A 26808-nucleotide genomic window follows, 5' to 3' on the forward strand; every position below is an offset into this window, starting at 1 on the left:
TCCATATCCGTCACAAATTCACCTGCACCTCCACACACATCATTTACTGCATCCATTGCACCCGATGTGGCCTCCTATACATTGGGGAGACAGGCCGCCTACTTGCGGGACATGTCAGAGAACACCCCTGGGACACCTGCACAAACCAACCCAACCGCCCCGTGGCTGAACACTTTAACTCCCCCTCCCACTCTGCCAAGGACATGCAGGTCTTTGGCCTCCTCCATCGCCAAACCATGGCAACACAACGCCTGCAGGAAGAGCGCCTCATCTTCTGCCTCGGAACCCTCCAACCACAAGGGATGAATGCAGATTTCTCCAGCTTTCTCATTTCCCCTCCCCCCACCTTATCTCAGTCCCAACCCTCAGACTCAGAAACGCCTTCTTGACCTGCAATCTTCTTCCCGACCTCTCCGCCCCCACTCCCTCTCTGGCCTATCACCCTCACCTTAACCTCCTTCCACTATTGCATTCTCGACTCCCCTCCCCCAAGTCCCTCCTCCCTAACTTTTATCTTAGCCTGCTTGGCACACCCTCCTCATTCCTGAAGAAGGGCTTATGCCCGAAACGTCGATTCTGATACCATAGTGTTTTGCAAGTCTCAGCTTTTTCATTGGAAACAACATTAAAATATAATTTTGAACTCCTCCATTCTTTCCTCTCTACCTAAACCTTGGCTGAAGTTTTATGGTTGGGGTATGGAGGTGGTGTTTTGCGGACAGCAGCCCTGTCGTGCAACCTATTCAAAAGTCAGTTGTGCAGATGGAAGCCTGGATCCTGACTCCACAGGCTGAAACAGGTCAAAATAAGGTCTGGGTATCCATGAACTCTTTAAAACAGGGCTAGCTTTCCTTCTCAGCATTGTCACATTGATCCATGCCATTCAAAATTAAATATTTCTGTCTCTTTTGTATGCACAGGGTGTTTGTACAATGACGACTGCCTTTCTCCATTTCTTCTTTCTGGCTTCTTTTTGCTGGGTTTTGACGGAAGCTTGGCAGTCATACATGGCCGTTACAGGGAAGATTAGAACAAGGCTCATCCGCAAACGTTTTCTATGCCTTGGCTGGGGTAAGCATCACAAGTGTATACATTTTTCATTGCTGTAAATTATTCTATAAGAAATATGTTGGAACAAAAAAAAGTTTTCCTTCTTCTACCCCTTATATAATATACTCAAATAAACATTAATGCTTCATAAATATTTTGACACATAATTGATGTATTTGTCCTTACAGTGGAAAAGCACTTCTATTCCTGTCCAATTTTCTTATCAAATAACAATCTATTTCTTCAGGGTTACCAGCATTGGTGGTGGCAATATCTATGGGATTTACAAAGGCTAAAGGATATGGTACATCAAACTAGTAAGTCACTTCAAAAGTTTTGCTTTACTGAAATAGCATCTAATTGACAACCTCCATGAGAATTTCAGCGGGGTGGGGAATGAAAGCGGTGGGAATTTCTGCCCCTCTCAGTAATGCACCTCTCAAGAACATTTGCACATTTAGAATTGTTCATTGTGCAACCAGGTATGCCTCCTGGGATGTGGAGAATGTTGTCTCCTGATCTTGTCATATGGATTCCAATATTTGGAAAGATGTTTTGTCAATGAGATTTAAAAAAAAAAATGGTGGGTTTCAATGCTGCAGATAGCAATTCTATGATTAATTGAAATAGTCAAATCAAACCGTTGAGTTTTAAGACCACCTACCTTTGACCTTAACCCTACGCCATCTATGATAGTCCCTTCACATCTGCCCTCGAGTTCGGTAATGAGAGTGTGCAACTGAAAGGTTCCTTCCCACTATTGGTCCAATGTTCTGATAGACCAAAAAAAAGCTGTCAATCCCAAATAGTTATGCCCACTAGGAAGCTATGACTATGGAAACGTCGCTGCACAGTTAAATAGAAGGCAGTGGATAGGCAATTAATAGGAATAAAATAGCTTTTGACACAGGCTGATACGAGCTGTCGAGTTTGTCTCCTGACAACAGACCACAGAGTAAGGCTGTAGCCCTACACACAGACTTAGAGGTCATTCCCAACTTCTGATTACTACCATGACAACCAACCCACATAATGACACCGTTGTAGCTGCAGCCACTTTTCCTTTAGTGTTTTACAGGGCGCCAAGAAGGTGGCCTCAAAATGGAGACATTGTTTCCTGGTCTGCTCGGCCCTCCAACTTTCAGAGCCCATCTGCGATCGTAATGGGGGTGCCAGGCTACCCTCTAGGCAATCATTGACCAATTTGGAGAAAATTTCTCCCATCCCAAAATACTTAGAAGAAAATACTTAAAAGTAAATACTTAGAAGTGAAGTATACAAGATGTTTCAGACCAGTGTGTCTCATTCGTCAGTTTTACTGGTTCTTCCTTCTAGAATGTGGAAGCAGTGCAAGGTTAGGACCTTACTTGACCCGTGTTTGGGGACCTAATTTGAAAGGTAAAATTCTGTCCAAGGCATTGGTTGGGCTGAATGGGCTTTAACAATGAGTTATTTATGGGCTGTGAATTTAGGCTGTGCATCAAGGGGAAATACTAAATGGTTGTGTCACATACAATTTTGTTGTTCACCTTCAAGAAATGTTTTAAAATAAATCACCAGTGACAATAATTGAAGCATATGGTTTAACTTGTTGGAGCTGTTGCTTTTGTCTACTCGTTTGAATTCAAAGTTTTTGTGAGGGATGGATAGGGGGAACTTACTTTTAGCCTTGATGCTTTCGTTACGTTGGGTAATATGAACGTATAAGCAAGGAGCAGGAATAGGCCAATAAGCCCTTCAATCCTGCTCATGGATGATGCAATTGAACTTCAACTCCACATTCCTTCCTACCGTGATAATATTTCACTCCACTTTGCTAAATAAGTATCTACCTTTTGCCTTTTCAAGAAGGTTCCAAAGACACTCAAAACTGACAACAGAAATGTTCCTCAATTCTGTTTTAAATGGATGACATCTCATTTTTAAACAATGATCTTTAGTTCTAGATTCTCTCATAAGAGCAAACATGCTATTCATATCCACCAGTGAAGACCCCTCAGAATCCTTTTTCCGGAGTGCCTCCAATATATTTACATACTGCCTTAAATAAAATACTCTTTCATCTGAATTATGAGATAATTTGATTAATTTTTCCACAAAAAATGAATGCAGATTAACATGAGTATGTTGTAAGTGGCTGGTGATCTCCTGAGAGCAGGTTACACCTTCCTTTATCAGAACTGATCCAGTAGAAGGGGCGATCCCGATTTTACATGCATCACCCTCTGATTACAGCCCAAAAGCTTTCACTGGCTGAGTCCCAGGCGCTGCTTCAAAATAAACAAAGAATCACTGACAACCCACAGGGTTTGGCATACATGGCTGCATGTGGTTTCCTGCGCCACCATTGTAACCAAGATTTCCCCCCCGACGTGATCGACGATGCCCTCCACCGCATCTCCTCCACTTCCCGCTCCTCCGCCCTTGAGCCCCGCCCCTCCAACCGCCACCAGGACAGAACCCCACTGGTCCTCACCTACCACCCCACCAATCTCCATGTACAGCGCATCATCCGCCGTCACTTCCGCCACCTCCAAACGGACCCCACCACCAAGGATATATTTCCCTCCCCTCCCCTATCAGCTTTCCGTAGAGACCACTCCCTCCGCGACTCCCTTGTCAGATCCACACCCCCCACCGACCCAACCTCCACTCCCGGCACCTTCCCTTGCAACCGCAGGAGGTGCAACACTTGCGCCCACACCTCCCCCCTCACTTCTCTCCAAGGCCCCAAAGGAAACTTCCATATCCGCCACAGATTCACCTGCACCTCCACCCACATTATCTACTGCATCCGCTGCAGCCGGTGTGGCCTCCTCTATATTGGGGAGACAGGCCGCCTACTTGCGGAGCGATTCAGAGAGCACCTCTGGGCCACCCGGACGAACCAACCCAATCACCCTGTAGCACAGCATTTCAACTCCCCCTCCCACTCCACCGAGGATATGCAGGTCATTGGACTCATCCACCGCCAAACCACAACAACGCGACGGTCGGAGGAGGAGCGTCTTATCTTCCGACTGGGAACCCTCCAACCACAGGGGATGAACTTGGACTTCACCAGTTTCTTCATCCCCCCTCCCCCCACCTTGTCTCAGCCGAATCCCTCCAGCCCGGCACCGCCTTCCTGACCTGCAGTCTTCTTCTTGACCTCTCCGCCTCCACCCTACTCCGACCTATCACCCTCACCTTGACCTCTTTCCACCTATCACATTTCCAACGCCCCTCCTCCAAGTCCCTCCTCCCTACCTTTTATCTTCTCCTGCTGAACACTCTCTGCTCATTCCTGAAGAAGGGCATGTGCCCGAAACGTCGAATCTTCTGTTCCCTAGATGCTGCCTGACCTGCTGTGCTGTTCCAGCAATAAAGTTTCAGCTTTGATCTCCAGCGTCTGCAGACCTCACTTTCTCCTTAACCAAGATTTAAACATTACTGTAGTTTGAGCACTTCTACCTACAAACTAAATTCCAATAGTGCATCTGGAGTGTGGCTGAAATAGTTCTCATGGTATGAACATTTTGATCAGTTAAGCATTTTAGTTCCTTTGTGACTGTAGATGGTGTTGAGTAATTGTAATCACTATGACTAGTAAATTTGCATTGCATCTTGCGGATAATTCTCTCCTTTGCATTTTTCTTGACCTCTTTGTCCCTTGTTTTATGCATGTGGGTATTTGCCAAAAAGTCATGCTCTTGATGCTGATAACTGTGATAACCAGAGACCAACATCGACATCTTCCTCCTCCTCCTCTCCCACCCCCCACTCCACCTCCCTGGTAACAATCCTGCTGTAAGCCTGACTGAAGAACCTGAAGTTGGACTGAGAAATGAATGTAATACATCAGTTTTCAGCCCTACATGGAGTTCATAAGAATAGAACAATTATGAGCAGGACATGGGCTCCATAGAGCTTGCCCCACTATTCAATACAATCATAGCTGATTCTGGGCTACAATGTCACTTTCCTGGCAACTCCCCGATATCACGCAATTCCCAGTGAAGATAGAAATCTTGCCTTAAAATATCTTCAGTGATGGAAAATCCACAGCCTTCTGGGTTGGAGAATTCCAAAGTTCACAAATGAATATGTACCTCCTCATATCAACCCGAGATGATTGGTCCCCGATCCTGAGGCTGCATCCCTCCCTGAATTTATATTCCTGAGCTCGAGGATAACAGCCTTTCCATGACTAACTGTCAAGGGCCATGTAAAGGTCAGAGACTCCTCTGCTGACAAACTTGAGACAGCAGGGGTGTAGCCAAGACAGAGACTCACAGGCTGAGTTCATTCAGCCCTTGGCCATGGGATATTGAACACAGCATGAGACAGGCTTCACTGAAATGTCGAATATGGCACCCACTGGGAGATCCAGGACCAGGCTGCTACAACTGGAAATTCCACCGCTCTCCTCCTCCCAACCTTTGCTAAACCAGGCAAAGATCTTTGCTGATGGATAATTTGACTCTAGAACCTGGCAAAATCTAGACTGATTCCTGGTTTGCAGTTTTGACATAAGAGGAGAGATTCCCTCAACAGGGCCTGTACTCACTGGAGTTCAGAGAGAGTCTCATTAAAACAAATTAAATTCTAAACAGGTTAGACAGACTAAAATCAGGGATGACGTTTTCTTTGGCTGTGTGTCCACAGCAATGTCACAGTTTGAGGAAACGGAGTAGGCCATTTCACACTTTGATGAGGAGAATGTTTTACAGTCAGAATGTGTTGAAGATTTGGAATTCTCTACCACATAAAGCTGTGAAGACAAAGTCACTGAAAATGTTTGAAAATGAATAGATGGATTTCTAGAGGCTGGAAGCATCAAGGCAAAGGTGTATGATATTGAGATAGAAGATCAATGATGATCATATTGAATGATGGAGAAGCTTAATGGATTGAAAACCCTAAGACATATGAGCAGAAATGGGCCATTTGGTTCTTTAGATATGCTTCAGCATTCAATAGCTAATTTAATTATCCTCAGTTCCACGTTGCTGCCTTTTCCCGTGACTCTAAAGTCCTTTAAGGATTAAAAATCTGTCAAGGGTGGACACACCACAAGACTGCAGATCTTCAACTCCCTGCATCTTCAAAGTGGAATTGAAGAAAGATGTTTCTGGAGATGAGCAGCAATGAAGACAGCATCTAATGAGAAAAATAATATTGTCTGTTGTTTCCTGAATTCTGTTTTCTTTCTGTTTCTGATGTTCATCGTTTTTCTTTTAACCTGCTCCCTTTTAGCCTGTAGTCACTCCATTCTGTTCCCCTGCCCACTTTAGCCTTTGCTGACAAATCACTGTGATCATCTCTCAATCACTAATGGTTTCTGCATTCTCCCAGCAACTTTTGTCCACTCATAAAAAGGAAAGGATTTAGCCAAGTTTAGTAAACCAGAAAACATTTAATTGCACTAAGTCAGTAATTGAATTTTCCTGAGTCAGCCACAGTCTTGTATCCTTCTGTTAATTACTTAACGTTAAAATTAAAGATTTTGTTTGGACAAAATGAGCCATCTGATACTCACCAGAAAGCAGAGATTAGTGTTCAACAATTACTTGGCAATAATATCCTGAGCTGTTCTCCTTCCTATCGGAAGGATGTTGTGAAACTTAAAAAGGTTCAGAAAAGATTGCAAGGGTGTTGCCAGAGTTGGAGGATGTGAGCTATAAGGAGATGCTGAAACAGACAAGGTCTTTTTCCTGGGGAGGCAGGGGGAGTCCGGAACTAGAGGGCATAGGTTCAGGCTGAGAGGGAAAAGATATAAAAAGGGGGGAGCTTTTTCATGCAGAGGGTAGTGCATGTATGGAATCAGTTGCCAGACGAAGTGGTGGAGGTTGGTACAAATACAGCATTTAAAAAGGCATCTGGATGGGTATATAAATAGGGAGGGTTGAGAGGGATATGGGCCAAGTGCTGCAAATGGGACTGGGTAAGTTGGGATAACTGGTCGGCATGGACGAGTTGGACCGTGCTGAACATCTCTATGACTCTAAGACATGCTTCCCAATAGGATAGCCAAATCCTGGAATTAGCATGAATATACATCTGAAAATCTACTCTTCCGTTGTGTTCCATCTTGAGTTATTCTGCTTCAGTGGTATTGAATAGTAATTTGTTCCACAACCTTTAACACCATTTCCCCTATATCACTTAGCTTCATACCAGCTGTTGCATCTCCAAATAATTCATTACTTTTGAAGGGACATTAGGATTGAAACTTTTGATGGCATATGAGCAGGACTTGGACAATGTCAAGGTTTGGGGTAACAACTAACATTCGCATGACACAAATGCCAGGCAGTGACCATCTCAATAAGACCCAGTCTAAGCATCACCCCTTGACAGTCAATGGCATTACCATCACTGACTTCCCCAGTATCAACCTCAGGGGCTACCATTGACCAGAAAATAATGTAGATACTGTGGCTACAAGAGCTGGTCAGCGGGTAGGAATCTTGCAGTGAGTAATTCATTTCCTGACTCCCCAAAGCCTGTCCACTATCTATAAGGTACAAGTTGGCATGGTGGCACAGTGGATAGCACTGCTGCCTCACAGCGCCAGAGACCCGGGTTCAATTCCTGCCTCTGGCAACTGACTGTGTGGAGTTTGCACGTTCTCCGGGTGCTCCAGTTTCCTCCCACGGTCCAAAAATGTGCAGGTTAGGTGAATTGGCCATGCTAAATTGCCCATAGTGTTAGGTGAAGGGGTAAATGTGGGAGAATGGGTCTGGGTGGGTTGATCTTCGGAGGGTCGGTGTGGACTTGTTGGGCCAAAGGGCCTGTTTCCACACTGTAAGTAATCTAATCTAAAAAAAAAAGTCAGGTGTGTGGTGGAATACTTTCCACTTGCCTAGATGATTGCAGCTTCAACAGTACTCTAGAGGCTTGATGCCATCCAAAGCATTCACTTGATTAGCGTCGCGTCCACCATCTTCAGTATTATTTCCCTTTCCAGTAGTCTGCACCATCAACAAGATGCATTGCAGAAGGACATAAAAGCTCCTTTGACAGCTCCATTCAAACCTATGACTCCATCACTGAGAAAGACAGAGGCGCCAGATGAATCAGAACACCATCACCTACACGTTCACCTCCAAGCCACACACCAACCTAACTTGGAAGTACATTGCAGATCCTTCAGTGTCACCTAGTCAAAATCCTGGAACTCCCTCCATAACAGTGTTGTAGGGCTAGTTTTACCTCAAGGATATAGTAGTTCAAGAAAACCGTTCATCACCATGTTCCCCAGGACAATTAGGGATGGGCAATAAGGACTGGCCCAGCCAGAAATCCCATGAACTAATAAGGGGAAGAGGAAGGGTCACCAGACCTGAAACATTAACTTTGATATTTCTTTGGAGAAGCTGCCAGATTTGCTGAGCTTTTCCATCAACTTCTATTTTTGGTTCTGATTTACAGCATCCGCAGTTCTTTCAGTTTTTCAAAACTAAATAATGCTGACATTTGACATTAGAGAGTTAGTGAGAAGTCTTAATTGATCAGGAGCAAGTCACTGAGAACAACAGAATGCAATCTAATTTGCAAATTATGGAATCAGTTCTCTCAAACTAACAACTGATCATTTACTGAAGTTTATTATCAATTGCAAAGGAGGATTATTTATATCATCACAGCCCAGTAGTTTGACTTTGCTGAGCAGATGATACCCAGGTTGACAATGGCAATCCACATGAGCTGGTATAATGGGATTTATGAAAAGCATTTCAAACTGTGAAAATTTTACAACACAGAAATTCACCCCATTTTGTCTTGACTGGCTGGTTAAACTAGCCTCCCATTCAAATCCCACTTACCAGCCCCTGGTTGGTAACCTTGCCGGTTTCTGTGCTTCAGATGTAGATCCATTAGTTAGGAATTTAAGAACAGGTGATGGCCATTTAGCCCTTCGAGCCTTTTCTGTTTTTAAATATGACCATAGCTGATCAAATTACTTTTATGCACATTCTCTTTATGCCATTGGTAATCAGAAGTCTTATCAATTTCTACTGTAAATATACTCAGAGACTAAGCCTCCATGCCCTCCGGAACAGAGTATTTCAATGAGACACCAACCTCTGAGGAAAATAAAACTCTTTCCATCTCAGTCCTAAATGGCATGCTCCTGACTTGTAAATTGTGCCTCCTGGTTCTGGACTCCCTAACCAAGGAAAGCATGTTACCTGCATTTACCTTGTCTATCCTTTTCAGTATTTTGTAAGTTTCAATTAGATCACCTCTCATTCTTAAAAAGTCATGTGAATGCAGGCCCAGTTTGCCCAATCTCTCTTCGTAGGACAGTTCTGCCATCCGAGGAACAAGTCTTGTGAAACTTCATTGCATTTCCTATATGGCAATAATATTCTACCTGAGATGAAGAGACTAAAATGCACGTAGTATTCCAGGTCCAGGTTAACCAAACTTCTTGAATTTAAATAAGACTTAACTAAAGGTGGAGGCTTTCTCCTGAAACAGAAATCAGTGGGAGGATAAGTTAAAAATTTGCACCATGTTACAAATTAGCTGAGGATGAAAATCAAAGGGCACTTGTTAGAGGAATGATGTAAGATTTGACAGTGTGACAAGTTGAGTGCTTGAGAGTATAATGTTGGGCTTCATGGAATCTAGTCTCTGTTCATAACTTTTACGTAAAGAACTAGCACACAATGATCAAAATTTACAGTTGCATAATGAATAAAAGGGAAGCAGTCGGCTCAGAAATTACATAGGACTGAGATAAACAATACCTTCACTCAAAGGGTGGGGTACTTTAAAATTCTCTAACCAAGCAGCTGTGAGTATGTTCAAGTCAGAGATTAATAGATTTCTAGACACTGAAGATACCAAAGACAAGGGAGTAATGCAGGAAAATGGCATTGAGGGAGATGAGTTGAACGGTGGAGCAAATCAAGAGGTTGAATGGCCTATTTGCTGTGTATCAACAGAAATCTGATTGTTTCATCGGAATTTGAGAAATAGAAGGGTTTTAGATAAATCATGAAATGAAATAGCGATGGCAGATGTAACTTAATACCTAAAGAATATGGAAGATCGCATATTGAGAGAAAAAAATAGGATGTGAAGATAACCATAGCCAGACACATTAGAAGTTCTTCCAGAAAATGTGGCATGATCAAAATAAATGCCTAGAAATTCAGAGCCAGCTGAAAAAAATCAGATGAAATGCAGACATAAAAGAATGTTTCTCCTGTGCGTCCCCACAAATGAAGACAGATTGGAAGCATTTCTATACTGTTGAAACTGGAGAGAGCTATTTTCTGCAAAGTTGTCTGTTGTAAGTCGAGCTGATTCCTTACTGCAGCAACCTTAATTCTTTTGCGTAGGTGGTTAAATCATTAACTGTGGCTTTTCCATTTCAGGACAAATGGATAGATGAACAGTTAATTAGCATTCTTGAATAACAAGTCAAATACCAATGTGTTACCATTATCAAGAAGGGAGCAAGAGATGAAGCAGGAAACTCCAGGCCAAACAAATAAACCACAACTGCTGGTTTTGAAAATCTGAAACCAAAACATACATTTCTGGAGAAACCCAGCAGGTCTGGCATCATCGGTGGAGAGAAAGCAGAGTCAGTCTTTCAAATGCAACCCTTCTTCAGACCTAATTGCAGCTACAGAAAGGTGGTATATATGCTGAAGATAGGGGTAGAGGTAGGGGATGGGTCAAGGAGAAATTATATGTGAAGATGACGTTCAGAGAGAGAGACAACAGCAGTTGGGCAGACGAAAGGATGGATAATGGTGAACCAGTGAGAAAGAAAAGCTTATAATAGGACCATTAGTATGTGAGAATGAGTTGGCTGGGTCACTGATCCCTCCAACAGGAACCCTTCCTTCCTGGCAACCTTCTCAACACCCCTCATGATTTTATACATCTTAATCAGTCCTCTCAAACTCCTTTTCCCCTAATGAAAACAACCTTAGTGTGTCCACATTTTTGAGTCAATTACCCCTCTTGAATTTGTTATGAATCTGTATATTTTGATTGTTGTGTGCTAATTTTTTATATTCAAGTAATGAACACAAACAAGATTCGATGAAACCCGCCATTGTGCCCTGCAGCACTCAACTTGATCACACTGCCAAATCTCACATCAGCCCCCAAACAAGTGTAGTTTGATTTCCATCCCTGAGCTAATTTAGAAAATACAGTTCAATCAGTCAATCCTAGCTGGTGGCCAAAGTATTGGAAGCAATTCTGAGACATAGAGGCAATCTCATTTGTCAAGGCAGGGATTAATCAAGATCAACTAGGAGAAAGTGAGGACTGCAGATGCTGGAGATCAGAGCCTAAAAATGTGTTGCTGGAAAAGCGCAGCAGGTCAGGCAGCATCAAAGGAGCAGGAAAATTGACGTTTCGGGCATAAGCCCTTCTTCAGGAATCTATATGCCTGAAACGTCGATTCTCCTGCTCCTTTGATGCTGCCTGACCTGCTGCGCTTTTCCAGCAACACATTTTTAAGCATTAATCAAGATCAGTCAGCATGATTGTGTTAAGGGGAAGTCATGTCTAACCAGCTTAAGACCATAAGGAATTGGAACAAGCATGGGCTGTTTTGCAGCTTAAGCCTGCTCGCCATTCAGTAGAATCATGTTTGATCTAATATTCCTCACGTCCTCTTAGCTGCGCTTCCCTGGAATCCTTAGATCACCTACTGATCAAGAATTTATCTGTCTCAGCCTTAAATACACACATGGACTTTCCACCCATAGCTCAATATGGCAAGAAGTTCCAAAGACACTCAATCTGCTGAGGGAAGAAATTCTACCTCTTGGTTGAATTTTTAAAGAGGTGACCAGTTGTGTAGGTGAGGGCAGTGCTTTTAGTGTAGACTTCTTGCACTTCAGCAAAGCTTTGCATGGTTGCTGCATGGGAGACTGGTAAAAAGGTAAGAGCCCATAAGGTTCAAGGAAATTTGACAAATTGAGTCCACAATTGGCTGAGTAGCAGGAAGCAGAGGGTGATGGTTGAGAGTTGTTTTTCTGACTAGATGTTTTATGTCCAGTAGGGTTCCACAGGGTCAGAGTTGGGGCTCTTACACTTTGTGCTTCATGTAAATCGAATATGGAAGGTTTAGAGGGATGTGAACCAAAAGCAGGGAAATGGGATTAGTTTAGTTTGGAAACTTGATTGGCGTGGAAGGTTTGGACTATCCATTCATTGCCACAGAAGCTGGTGGAGACCAAGTCATTGAGTATGTTTCAGACTGAGGCTCTTTAGTAACAAAGATTATGAGGAGAATGGGGTTGAGAAACTTATCAGCTATGATTGAATGGCGGAGCAGACCTGATGGGCTGAATGGCTTAATTTCTGCTGCCATGTCTTATGGACTGAAGGGTTTGATTCCATCCTCTGACTTGATATTTTAATCTTGGTGCGAAGATCCTCTCTAACGCTGTGGGCCCTTAGAAAAGCTCCACAGATCCAAAGTCACCTTGAGCCTCTTTAAATGTTACTTCATATAAGCCTGGAATAGTTTGTGTGCACACTCACAACTGTGTTTGAACCAGGACCAAAGCCTAAATTGCCGGAAATGCTCAGCATGTCTGGCAGCAACTGTGGAGAGAAATCAGTGTTAAATGTTTTGGATAGAGTGGCCCTTCCTTATTACTGGATCCGAAACGTTAGCTCTGAATTCCCTCTGCAGATGCTGCCTGACCTGCTGAGTTTTTCCAGCAGCTTTTGTTTTTGTTTCTGATTTATAATGTTCGCAGTTCTTTTGGGCTTTTGCTGGGTTTTTTTTAACCGGAACGGTTCTTATCACAACAGCCCAGTGCCCTGTACAAAAGGTGAGAAGAGCAAAGTTGAAGATGATCTCGACAGTGTAGTTAAATACCAGTAAACATCAGTAAACATCGAAGGGCCTGTTTCCGCACTGTAGGGAATTTAATCTAATAATGTAGGGGAATGGGTCTAGGTGGGTTGCTCTTCAGAGAGTTGGTGTGGACTTGTTGGGCTGAAGGGCTTGTTTCCGCACTGTATGGAATCTAATCTAATCTAAAAAAAATCATTTAGACTTGAATGTAAGAGGGTTGATTTGTATGTTTGCAGATGATATGAAAATTGATGGTAATTTAAATAGTTAGGAGCTAACCTTTATTTGTAGCAGAATATAAACAGGCTAGTCAGATGAACTGATCTGTGGCCAATAGAATTCAATCCAGATAAATGTGAGGTGGTACACTTAGGTAGGACAAACAAGTCAAGGAAATACTTGATTAACAGTAGGACTGTAGGAAGTACGAAGGATCTTGGCATCCATGTACGCCGGTCACTTAAGGTATTATATCGGGTGAAAAAGTGGCTATGAAGTTTTAAAGTATACTTGCCTTTTCTAGTTGAGGCATGGAGTTTAATAACAGGAAGATTGGTTAGCCACAGCTAGTGTACTGTGAGCAGTTTTGGAATCAACATTATATGAAGGGTGTGACAGCATTGAAGAGGGTGCAGAGGGGATTCACCAGGATGGTGCATGAGCTGGAAACCTTCAGTTATGAAGAGATTGGACAGACTGAGGTTGTTTTCCTGAAGGATGTGAGACTGACAGGACATGATTGATATGTATAAAATTATGGGGAGCATTGATAGGATAGTCAGGAAGAACATTTCCCGTTGGTGGAGGGATTAGTGAACAGGAGGAATGGATAGGAAAGGGCAGAAGGTTTAAAGAAGAACTAAGGAAAAACTTTTTCACCCAGAAGTTTGTGGGAATCTGGAAATGACTGCCTGTCAGGATGGTGGAGGCAAAAAACCTTATAGTGATGGCAACGCTATGTAGGCGAAGTGCAGAAAAATAGGATTTGAATACTAGGATAGTTATTATTGACCCAAATGGATGCAGTGACCTGGGAAGTGAGCAGTATGATGGTCTGAGCGTAATAAAAACAATCGATCATGAGGCACATGAAATCACAAGACTAAAACTGATTAGTGATCAAAAATAGATTTACTAAAGGCTTGTGATGGTGGATTTTCTCAGTTTGGATATTGTAAAGAACCTTATCTGACAAACCATGTTTTCTGAAAGCTGGATCATTTTGAACTTATTTTTAAAAGCTCATTTTTTAAAAAAAGAGAAGCTGCTGCTGTTGTTGTTAACTCCTGATCTCATTAGTTCCAATTAAATGTGTAAAGACTTCAAATGGAATGAGCTCAGCATTTTATTTCCAGTGCAAATCTTTATTAAAAGTGTTGCATGATGTAAAAGGGCATAGCTAATAAATGCCCATGTTCTGAAGTTAATGGAGAGACATTGCCATCTTTGCCTCAGTTGTTCCTTTCCATCTTTGCCGGTCTTCACATCCACATCTTGGTAGTGATTTGCTGAGGAATGGAAGACAATGGAAGACAGGAAAAGATTCCTGAAATAACAAAAGGACAAGAAACACCGGATAACAAGTCATTAAAGTAAAGCAAATCAAACACTCTATTTCATGTTGCAGTTGTATAAGACTCTGGTGCGGCCGCATCTGGAGTATTGTGTGCAGTTTTGGTCTCCATACTATAGGAAGGATGTGGAGGCACTGGAACGGGTGCAGAGGAGGTTTACCAGATGTTGCCTGGTATGGTAGGAAGATCGTATGAGGAAAGGCTGAGGCACTTGGGGTTGTTTTCATTGGAGAAAAGAAGGTTTAGGGGTGACTTGATAGAGGTGTACAAGATGATTAGGGGTTTAGATAGGGTTGACCGTGAGAACCTTTTTCCACGTATGGAGTCAGCTATTACGAGGGGGCATAGCTTTAAATTAAGGGGTGGTAGGTATAGGACAGATGTTAGGAGTAGGTTCTTTACTCAGCGAGTCGTGAGTTCATGGAATGCCCTGCCAGTAGCAGTGGTGGACTCTCCCTCTTTATGGGCATTTAAGCGGGCATTGGATAGGCATATGGAGGATAGTGGGTTAGTGTAGGTTAGGTGGGCTTGGATCGGCGCAACATTGAGGGCCAAAGGGCCTATACTGCGCTGCATTCTTCTATGTTCTAGAATGATGAAATTGGAGTAAAGAAGCTGTTGTCATCAGGACAAAATGGAAGAATGCCAAATTTCAAGTGAGCACAATTTATTCCACAGGAGAGAAAAATACCAATTGGTGAGCAAGCTATTTCTGATTGGCTGGACAATACCTCACACTGAGTGTCAAGAGACATTTGCAGAGGCTCCCTTCGGGTTCTGGTTTGCGATCAGCAATTTGCTGATTTTTAGGTGGTCTGAATCACCCCCAGATCCCTGGTTCTGACACTGGATTTATTTAGGAATGTGAGGTGAAAAAGGCAGTGGATTGGAGTTTCAGGGCAAAAGAATTTCTGTGTTTACTAAAGGCAAAAGATAAGTATAATACAAGAAATAAAGGCAATTGTAACAAACAGTGAAATTAACACAATCATTGAAATAGCTGACAATAATTAAATACACTTTTAAATCAAATGCAGGTTAAATATTATTAGAACTAAACAACAGTTTTAATCATGGAAAACTTTAATCAGACTTCCTACCTTGCAGTTCCTTCACTCTCAGAATCCGCCTTCTCCTGGGTGGAAAAACAGTTTTGAGGTACAACTGCCTGTTGAGGTTTTGCTGTAGGTTCTGTTGGTTTAGAACAGACGCATGTCTGGAAGCTCTTGTTCGGATAGCACTTCATTGGCTTCCCCATTGTCAGCTGTCCTTCGTCGTGATGATGCCCTTGGCTTGGTTTCTCGATTCATCTTCTCTGTTCAGCCTCTGTGGTTCTTGGTTCTGAAGCTGCTGGTTAATGCAGCTGCTTGAAGTTATCTGTTTGTGCAGAAGCTTGTTGAAAAAGGCTCTCCCTTAGGTAAGATCAGGGGTTGCAGTTATACAGACTTGTGCCCTATTATCTCCTCTCAAATTTATGTTAAAATCACCCAACACCAGGTTATAGTCCAATTGGTTTATTTGGAAGCATTCGCTTTCGGAGTGCTGCTCATTCATCATTTACTCGCACTCCGAAAGCTAGTGCTTCCAAATAAACCTGTTGGACTATAACCTGGTGTTGTGTGATTTTTAACTTTGTCCACCCCAGTCCAACACCAGCTCCTCCACAGCAAATCTATGTTAAAAGTGAGGACTGCAGATGCTGGAAATGAGAGTCTAGATTAGAGCAATGCTGGAAAAGCACAGCAGGACAGGCAGCATCTGAGGACCAGGAAAATTGATGTTTCAGGCAAAAGCCCTTCATCAGGAATGAATGACGAAGGGCTTTTGCCCGAAACGCCGATTTTCCTGCTCCTCAGATGCTGCCTGACTGCCGTGCTTTTCCAGCACCACTATAATCTAGACAGCAAATCTATGTTGCCATTGTATTTCTTTTGTTCCCTGATGTCAGTTAGCTTCCTGATAGTTGACAGTACACGTGAATGCATTTTGATTGAACTTGAATTCTCAATATCTCTGAGGTTCCATATGGTGTGAGCTGGAACAGTCAACGTGTAAAAGTTAGTTTCCTCTGAGACAGGTAAGAAGGGGTAAGATTAAGGAACCTTGGATGACGAGAAAAGAGGAACTTTTCATCAAAAGGAAGAAGGCAGCATACGTAAGATGGAGGAAGCAATGATCTAGCACAGCTTTGAACAATTACAGGCTTGCTAGAAAGGAGCTCAGAAATGGACTGAGGAGAGCCAAGAGGGAGCACAAAAAAGGCTTGGCAGGAAGGATTAGGGAGAACCCAAAGGCATTTCAATCATACGTGAGGAATAAGAGAATGATCAGGGAGAAGGTAGAGCCAGTCAGAGATAGCGTAGGGAACTTGTGTGTAGAGTCTGAGCAGATAGGGCAAGCCCTAAATGAGTTCTTTGCTTCAGTTTTCACTTAGGAAAGGGACCTTGTTGTGAATGAGAACTTTGAGGAGCTGGGATACAGGCTTGACCTCATGAAGATTGATGAAGTTGATGTACTGGAAAGTTTGGCAAACATTAAGATCGATAAGTCCCCAGGGCCAGACCAGATTTATCCTAGGCTATTCCGGGAATAGAGAAAGGAGGTTCCTCAGATGCTGGCGAAGATCTTTGCCTCCTCACTCTCCACGGGAGTGGTACCGGAGGATTGGAAGGAGGCGAATGTTGTTACTCTTTTCAAGAAGGGTAATAGGGAAATTCCTGGCAATTACAGACCAGTCAGTTGCGTCTGTGGTTAGCAAGGATTTGGAAAGAATTCTGAGGAATAGGATTTATGACTATTTGGCAAAGCATAGCATGATTAAAGGCAGTCAGCATGGCTTTGTGAGGGGCAGGTTTTGCCTCACAAATCTTATTGAGTTCTTTGAGGAGGTGACGAGACAGGTCGATGAAGGTCGAGCAGTGGATGTGCTGTATGTGGACTTCAGCAAGGCATTTGATAAGGTTCCACATGGTAGACTCATTCATAAAGTCAGAAAGTATGGGATATAGGGAGATTTAGCTATCTGGATTCAGAATTGGTTGGCTGACAGAAGGCAGAGAGTGGTTGTAGATGGAAAGTATTCTGCCTGGAGGTCAGTGTTGAGTGGGGTCCCGCAGGGCTCTGTTCTTGGGCCTCTGCTCTTTGTAGTTTTTAAAAATGACTTGGATGAGGAGGTTGAGGGGTGGGTTAGCAAATTTGCAGATGACACAAAGATTGGAAGTGTCATTGATCGTATCGAGAGGAATTGCAGGCTGTAGCATGACATAGACAGGATGCAGAGCTGGGCTGAGAAATGGCAAATGGAGTTCAACCCAGATAGTGATGCATTTTGGAAAGTCGAACACGAATGCTGAATATAGGATTAAAGACAGGAATCTTGGCAGTGTGGAGGAACAAAGGGATCTTGGTCTTCAAGTAGATAGATCCTTCAAAGTTGCCACCCAAATGGATATGGTTGTTAAAAAAGCATATGGTGTTTTTGGCTTTCACTAATAGGGGGATCAAGCTTAAGAGCCGCGAGGTTTTGCTATAGCTCTACAAGTCCCTGGTGAGACCACACTTGGAGTATTGTGTCCAGTTCTGGTCGCCCTACATTAGGAAAGATAGAGAGGTTGGAGAGAAGGTGCAAAGAAGGTTTACCAGGATGTTCCCTAGACTGGAGGGCTTGCCTTATGAAGAGAGGTTGACTAAGCTCGCACCTTTCTCTCTGGAGAGAAGGAGGGAGAGAGGAGACCTGAACGAGGTATACAAGATAATGAGTGGAATAGATAGAGTCAATAGCCAGAGACCTCTCCCCAGGGCAGGATTGACTGGCACGAGGGGTCATAGTTTTAAGATCTTCGGATAAAGGTATAGGGGGATGTCAGAGGAAGGTTCTTTATGCAGAGAGTTGTGAATGCATGGAATGCATTGCCAGCGATGGTGGTGGAAGCAGAGTCATTAGGGACATTTAAGTGACTGCAGGACATGCACATGGACAGCAGTGAATTGAGAGATGCATAGGTTAAGTTATTTTATTTTACATTAGGATTAATTATCGGCACACCATCGTGGGCTGAAGGGCCTGTTCTGTGCTGTATTTTTCTATGTTCAGTCCAGAGTGTTAGGTTTTTTTGATTGTTTTTTTAGTGTGCAGGTGTAAATCAGAATTGCAGGTTGAACAATAGCCCCAGATAGGAATCATTCTGGCTCTGTGTTGCAGCCTGAACTCCGGATTTTGTTCAGTATTTTAGATCTTCAAAAAGCCTAGGGTCTTGTCCAGTATTTTAGATGATGGGGATTTTCACTCAGTGCTACATGTAGGCAATGCAAATCAATGCATCAGAAGTTTCAACTTCCCAGGCAATGTGTGCACTTCAGGACCTCTGCAGGGTCCCAACACTCAACTCTGGATTTTGTTGCTCTGGAAAACAGGAGATTCATGTTGTTAACAACAGCATAACGAGAAACCATGAAATACAAGATAGCCAGCATGCTTTTGAATAGAGAGTTCAGAAGAAACGTCTTCATTTGGACTTCTGTGAGAGTGTTGAACTCAGTGCCAGAAGAGAATAGCATAGGTGAATTTAGATGGGAAATGGGATAAGTCTATGTGGGTTAAAGAATTAGAAGGCTAGGTTGACAGAGTTGAGGGAAGGGACTTGAGTGTGCCATGTCCAAGTTGGGCCAAACGGCCTGTTTCTGTGCTGTATGTGCTCTTCAGTCTGATATCATATTGTTTAAAATATTTTCCAGTAATACATTGTGGCTGAACTGAGAAACAGTTGAAGTATTCTTGGCTACAGTTTGTTCCCAACAAAAACTGAATCTAAACCAATTGGATAAAATAATTAAATAAAGCAGACAGGATGAAATGGATTCTACTGGTCGAAGGTTTTTTAACCAGGTGACAAAAGATCCACGATAGTTAACAAAAAGAGATCCAATTAAGAGATGAGGAAACATTTTTCTTTTGAGTTTTTATGATCTGTAATACACTGCCCAAAAGTGAAGTGGAAGCAAAAATGAGTGCTCACCTCCAAGAGAATCGGGTAAATACTTGAAATGATGAGAGGAAACGGGCAGGAATAGTAGAACTGATTAGATAGCTCTTGGAGAGAGCCAAGACAGGCACGTTGAGCTGAATGGCGTCCTTCAATGCCGTAAAATTTGATGAAAGTCTCCACAAATTTATTCCGACGTGTCATGGAGACACTCAGAAACATAAACATTAGGAGCAGCAGTAGGCAATTTGCCCCTTCCAGCCTGCTCTGCCATTCATTATGTTCATGGCTGATCAAAATTTCCCATTTTCTCTCCATACCTTTTGATTCTTTTAACCCTAAGAATCTAAGCCCTCGAGTCTACTCCACTAATCAATGGGATCGCAGCCGATTCAACATTCCTCATGTGCTTTTTTGCATTTTCCCTGTAAGCCTTGTTTCCCTTACTGATCGAGAATCTATCTCTACCTTAATGAATAAAATAAAATAGATTCCCCACAGTGTGGAAACAGGCCATTTGGCCCAACAAGTCCACTGACTCTCCGAACAGCATCAACCCGAACCTCAGCCCCTTGTAACCTTGCATTCCTTATGGCTAATCCACCTAGCCTACACATCTCTAGACATTATGGGAATTTATTATGGCCAATCCACCCAACCTGCATATCTTTGGACTGTGAGAGGAAACCAGAGCCCCCCAGGTCTCTGTGTTCAGGAGTTCCAAAGAGACTTAATGCTGTGAGAAAGAAATTTCTCCTCATCTCAGTGTTAAATTGGTGCCCCTTTATTCTAAGGCTGTATCCTGTCATCCTAGGCATCCCAATGAGAGGAAACAACTTCTCAGCTTTTAAGCTGTCAGCCTCTTAAACATGCTACATGTTTCAATGAGAATACCTCTCATTCTTCTGAGCTGTAGTGAGTGGAGTCCCAACCTGTGAAGCCTTCGCACACAAGACAAACCAGGATCATCCTAGTGAACATTCTCTGAACCGCAAGAAATGAAATGAAATAAGGGGACCAAAATTGCTCACATTACTCCAGATTTGGTCTCATCAGCACCTTGTACATTGCAATAAGACTTTCCTACTTTCTGTGAGAATGCAACACAGCAGTTTGTTCCTACCTGTGCTTGACTTTAAGTCTGTTTGTGGCTGTCGGTATGTCATCCTCAGTATTCCAGTGGAAAAAGTTTAATAAATTGATGAGCATTACATTGCGATGAAGCATTGAGTGTGATTTGATTTGCAAAGATGTCCTGACTCTGATGAAGCAGCCAGTACAAAAACCAAGAGATCCTAAATGTTGGGCTTCCATGTGAATTATTACGGCATTACTACATGTCACTCAGCACTTCATAATGAAATAGCTATTTTCTTCAGGGGCTAGAGATTTTGCTTTTAAGGATTTAATACTCACTGTGTGGCAGATGGAGGTCAACCTGGATAAATGCGAGATGATGCATTTTCGAAGGTCGAATTTGAAAGCTGAGTACAGGATTAAGGATAGGATTCTTGGTGTGCAGGTACATAGATCCCTAAAAATGGCCACCCAAGTGGACAGGGTTATTAAGAAAACATATGTTTTGGCTTTCATTAACAGGTGGATTGAGTTTAAGAGTCGTGAGATCTTGTTGCAGCTCCATAAAACTTTGGTTAGACCGCACTTGGAATACTGCTTCCAGTTCTGGTCGCACTATTATAGGAAAGATGTGGATGCTTTGGAGAGGGTTCAGAGGAGGTTTACCAGGATGCTGCCTGGACTGGAGGGCTTGGACTGAGTTCGGACTTTTTTCATTAGAGAAAAGGATGAGGACAGGGGACATAATTGAGGTATACAAGATAATGAGAGGCATAGATAGAGTCGATAGCCAGAGACTATTTCCCAGGGCAGAAATGACTAACACGATGGGTCATAGTTTTAAGCTGGTTGGAGGAAAGTATAGAGGGGATGTCAGAGACAGGTTCTTTACACAGAGAGTTGTGAGAGCATGGAATTCGTTGCCAGCAGCAGTTGTGGAAGCAAGGTCACTGGGGACATTTAAGAGGCTGCTGGACATGCATATGGTCACAGAAATTTGAGGGTGCATACATGAGGATCAATGGTCGGCACAGCATCGTGGGCTGAAGGGCCTGTTCTGTGCTGTACTGTTCTATGTTCTATGTATAGAGTACCTTTGCTTATTGCAAATTCAGGTTCAGATGTCTAAAGTGCCACTGAATAGGTAGCTGCAGAGGTTCCTGCCCTGAAGAAGGGTTGCATCCAAAATGTCCACTTCTCCACTTCCTGATGCTGCCTGGCTTGCTGTGTTCTTCCAGCCTCCTGCTTGTCTCCTTTGGATTCCAGCATCTGCAGTTTTTTTTTGTCTCTAGCAGAGGTTACTGTGGCTTGTGAATAGAAACATTGCCCCTCACCACTCCATTCCTGATTTGAGCTGCCATTGGTTTGTACCGGGAGCAGAAATTCTTAAAATCTATCTTTTGCAGCACGCAGTAAATAATATGGTGCAGAAACTGTCTCTTATAGGGTCTGTCTTTGAGAGTATTGTTCTGTAGTTGAAATGCACCAGACAATCCTTTAAAAAAAATTGCCTCAACTGAAAATGATAAAAACGATACTAATTTAATGTCCAAACCCAGTAGGATGAGTGGAGACATCGATATCTTAGTGTTTCTACAAAAACAAAGTCTTCTTGCTATTACTAAATCCCTCCCAAACATTGTTAGTGTGTGATCTCTTTAAATGAGAATCCCACAGTTGAGCCATAGTCTTGAAGGATTAATATGACACCACCATATACTTCAATATAAAACAAATTATCGAATGTAACATACCCTGAAGTGATGCATAGAACAGACAAATGTAGTGGACTGACCCTCCTGCTAAATTCTGTTGTGTTTTCCAGATATTTCCACCTTTGACCCAGCCTAACAACTCCATGTTTGGAAGAAACAAACAATGAAAGAACTTGCATTAAATGCATTTTTTGATATCATGATGTCCCAAAGCACTTTGAAAAATGCTTCATTGTCAAATAATCACTGTTTAGTCGAAGGGTCCCACAAACAGCAAAGATTAAATGGTCAAATCACCATTTATGGTATTGATTGAACAGGTTCATGAGAGAACCCAGTCCATCTCCTATCCATCTTCTTTGAATATTACTGTGGATAATGTGTCATTTGAAAGACATTACCTCTGTTGGTGCAATATTGCCTTCATACTGTACTGAAGTGTCAGCCTAATTGTGTGTTCAAACATCTGGAGTAGGACTTTGATCCATAACCTCTGACTCAGGGGTGAGGGCCCTTCTCGCTGAGCCACAAGTGAAAAGGAAGGTGACTTTTGACCTGGGTTCAGACCGGACTAGGCTCATCAAATGATTTTCTCATTTCAATATCATTTCTTATTAATGAAGGCCAGTGATGTGTAAACATGGGTCTCCTTTGAAACAGAAGTGTTATGCACTGTTTGAAATTCTGTCTGTACATCAGTGTTTACAGATCATTAACTTAGTGTACATTTCTAATTTCTATGCATTGGTTATTTCTTTTTATGTTCACAGCTGTTGGCTGTCTCTAGAGGGAGGCCTTTTATATGCATTTGTCGGACCTGCAGCTGCTGTTGTTCTGGTAAAACAAATCTGCATGCATTGCCATCATCCAATATTTCACATTCCATTTGACACTCCAATGAAATGATACAGTCATTGTATGCCTTGGTCTACCATAAAGTGATTGATTTCTTGTGCATGTAAGTCTGTATGATTTTTACTTTAACTAGATCAGAGCAGGAGGTATCATGTAAAATCACTGGACCAAGCACATTTAGGAACTGAGCCAGTCATTGAGTCCCTGAATGCGAATACAGTGCTCCAGCTACTTGAGGTACTGGTTTCACAGGTAGTGACAAACTCCTTTCATTGACACAAGTGTCTAAGATTAAGAAATGGAACCCTTCAGGGCCGTTTCTCCCCATCTCCCCTTGCATGCACACACACACAGATGCTTGTGTACACACACAAAAAAAAACTCGCAGCAGTCTGAGCATAAAGTACGTTTATGCCAATATCTGGGAGATGCAAACCCTGAATTCTCTGAAGAGCTTATCAATACCCAGTGTGAGGTTTTATGAAAACATGTATTAGAGACTTTAAGCTCTACTACAAAATATTGTGGGCAACAGATATGGAATTTCCATCTGCCCTAAAATAGGAACACCAGTTTGAATAGGTACCCATCAAAAGCAAGAAAATGGGTGGAGGAAAGATGGGAAGTGGGGAAAATGTGCATTCTGCATGCTGGGACTGTATAGTACTGGCCATGAACACAGGCAGGATGACTCCTCCAGTGACAAGAATATTACCTGGAGAGTCTTGATTTGTTAAAGAGGTCCTTCCTCAGAATATAAACAGTGGACAATGAAGGCGTGTGACCTGAGTTTCTGTGGCTGAGAGTATAGGCACCGTGGCTTTCATGTGGATCCACTGTGGATACTGTATCATGTAATATCATGGGTACATTTAGTGGTAACTCACCAGAAGCATACATAAAAGATAAGACATTAATGGTCATGACTTCTGCTGAGCCCATACAATGGTATTAATACACAGGGCCTGATTTCAAATGGCCTGTTAACCTTTTTCTGGGCAGAGGGATGCATGCATGTATATATCATTTCTTGGATTTCATTTCATGTGTCAAAGGGATAAAATCTATAGAGTTCATGCAGATTTTATAGCACTGAAGGAGACTCTTTAACTCATTTATTGTGTCCACACCGATTGTCAAATGTCCATCTAACCTAATCCCATTTCCTACCACTTGGTCCATAGCCCATCATGCTTAAATATCTTAAAGATTCCTGCCTCTATCACTCTTTCATGCAATAAGTTCCAGACACACATCACTCTTTGGGTGAAAACATTTCCTCAAATCCCGTGTAAACCTTAAAGCTATCCCCCTGTTTATTGATCCTTCTGCTAGGGGAAAACATTTCTCCCTATCTACCTATTTATGCCTCTCAAACCTTTGTACTCCACATCACAACTGTACAGTGCCTCCTGATAGTTGTTTACTTTTAAGTGCCCAGCTAGCTTTGCTGACAGTCTGATGGCTGAGCTCACTCACAAGGAGGTGTAACAGTCACACCAAAGCTTTGTGGACAATCCCAGGAATTTGACCCAAAGCTAATGGAGGAGCATCCCTTTATGTAAAAGTCTATATGTTGAGAGTGTGGTGCTGGAAAAGCACAGCAGGTCAGACAGCATCCAAGGAGCAGGAGATTCCTGATGAAGAACTTACGCCCGAAACGTCTATTCTCCTGCTTCTCGAATGCTGCCTGACCTGCTGTGCTTTTCCAGCACCACAGTCTAGACTCTGATCTCCAGATCTGCAGTCCTCACTTTCTCATAGTCTGTATGTTGTGTGACTTAGACAATGTACTCTGAAACTGTGTTCTCCTGGTGTTGCTGCATTGATTTTTCTCGGTAGTAGAATTTTGGTTTTGGGGGTTCCAGTGAAATAAATGTATGTTGCCAGAGATTGTACTCTGAACAGTCACAGCATTTGTGATCATCATGTGGGGTCTGAAAGTGGGGCTGGATTTCATAGTTGCGCTGCCAATGAAAGGTCAGCATTATTACCCTATGAAACTGACAGCATCTTCCAGCAGCTGCACATGTGTAGTTAAATGCAGATATTGTGAAGTTGGTATCAGTGATTCCTTGCCTCTCCAAGCTCAAAGGGCACTGTTCAAGCCATGGCAGGTAGCCATTCTTAAGAGCCACAGAATTGATGAAAACTTTTATATTATAATGCTTCTGCTGAAATTGCCCCACAAATTTATTCTTTCTTAATGAAATCTAACTGCGCTTTTAACAGAATGCTAATTTGTAATTATTGCTACAGATCCTCTCTGGGCCTGGAAATTTCATTTATGTTTTCATGATGTTAAATGATTCCTTTGTGATATAATTCTATAGGTTTATTTTTTTTCTCTATAATTGTTATTTCAATGTCTATTATGTGTGTCCTTGCTGAAGAAGAAATTTTACTTCCAAGTTTGCTGTCTATAGAAATTCTTCAATGTGACCTGCTGAAGGACATTACTGTTGATGAATGCTGAGAGATTCCAATGACCTGTCAGCATTCAAATTAAGGGGAAAAGGGAAGTCCAGGCCACAGAGGTCTTCAAAGTCACTTCGGAACGCTGTAACCGCACCACTGAGTGCAGAATCGGACCCAGAATGAAATCAATGGCATGGGTTCAATCTGATCAAAGAAACCAAGAGAGTACCACAATTGCTGTGGTTCCAGCCCTGACATGAATTCAAGAGACAGTTAGAGTTAGGTTTTAAATGCATTGCCCACAAACCCAAGAAGTAAAGAGTTGAAAGTGAAACCTTGAAAGCAGAATTGTATGCTTCACATTCATAACTCTCTGTCAATACTGAATGTGAATCGTTAGCCAGAGGTTCACTGTTCCAGTGTTACCTGCGGTTGGGATTGTTTTCAGTAACTACCAGAATTAAAGTCCCAAGTTACCAGTGCAGGTTGAAACAGGTCATAATATCTGATTGTACTGAGATAAAAATCTGAAAACAGAGGATGCCATGGATCTGAAGCAATGAACAACGCTGTTCAGCATTAAAGATGACAAAAAGCATTTCTTCTTTCACAGGTCAACATGGTGATCGGCATTTTAGTTTTTAATAAACTCGTGTCAAGAGACGGGATCGTAGATAAAAAGCTAAAACATAGAGGAGGGTAGGTGGTGAACGCTGAATCATTTGTTGTATTTTAAAAGCTCCTTTGAAATGCTTCTCCGTGACACGGTAAAGGAAATATTACCCTGTGTTAAATAGTGTTGCATGCTGTTGAGTTAAATGTGTTGACATTGATCAAGATTCTGCATGGCTTTCTCACTAGTGTGGTGTAATGTAATTACCATATTTATGATTGGAGAACTCTTACTCTTATTTTCTTTTTGACTTCCTGAGGGTGCTGAATAACTTTTATTTTAAAGCTGCAATTTTTCTCTTCCTTTCTTTTGTTGAATTTTTATTTGGTTCCAGTCAGATGAGTGAGCCCCATAGCGGCCTGACGCTCAAATGTTCCAAGTGCGGAGTTGTTTCAACGACAGCCTTGTCAGCCACCACTGCCAGTAATGCCATGTTAGTCTCAAGCATTTTAAATATGTATCTCTATATATGAATATATATGTACTTTAATACTTAATAACTATAAACTGCCCGCAAAACATAGTCAATTATTTGGTAATCATAGCATTTTAATTTATGGAGATATGTACAAACTCTAATTTCAAATGACTGTTCAAAAGGTGATAGATATATAACAAGGTGTCTGTAGAG

At 42.3% G+C, this 26808-nt stretch overlaps 1 protein-coding gene across 15 annotated transcripts in view; it reads left to right on the forward strand.

Moving 5' to 3' along the window:
* The window catches only part of adgrb3 (adhesion G protein-coupled receptor B3), an 858467-nt gene that overhangs the window by 734062 nt on the left and 97597 nt on the right, over nt 1–26808 (forward strand). For 12 of the 15 annotated variants that reach the window (XM_087979341.1, XM_087979352.1, XM_087979349.1 and 9 more), the window contains 5 exons: nt 921–1071; nt 1298–1367; nt 23002–23068; nt 26118–26203; nt 26512–26610. In XM_087979341.1, coding sequence (XP_087835467.1) covers nt 921–1071; nt 1298–1367; nt 23002–23068; nt 26118–26203; nt 26512–26610 — 473 coding nt within the window. The remainder of the gene's footprint in view (nt 1–920; nt 1072–1297; nt 1368–23001; nt 23069–26117; nt 26204–26511; nt 26611–26808) is intronic. The other 3 variants (XM_087979359.1, XM_087979410.1, XM_087979385.1) reach the window with 2 other exon arrangements.

Source organism: Chiloscyllium plagiosum, unplaced genomic scaffold, assembly GCF_037043375.1.
Source record: "Chiloscyllium plagiosum isolate Xiang-an unplaced genomic scaffold, Cpla_swu_hap1 HiC_scaffold_3, whole genome shotgun sequence".
In the NCBI taxonomy this organism is placed as follows: Eukaryota; Metazoa; Chordata; class Chondrichthyes; order Orectolobiformes; family Hemiscylliidae; genus Chiloscyllium; species Chiloscyllium plagiosum.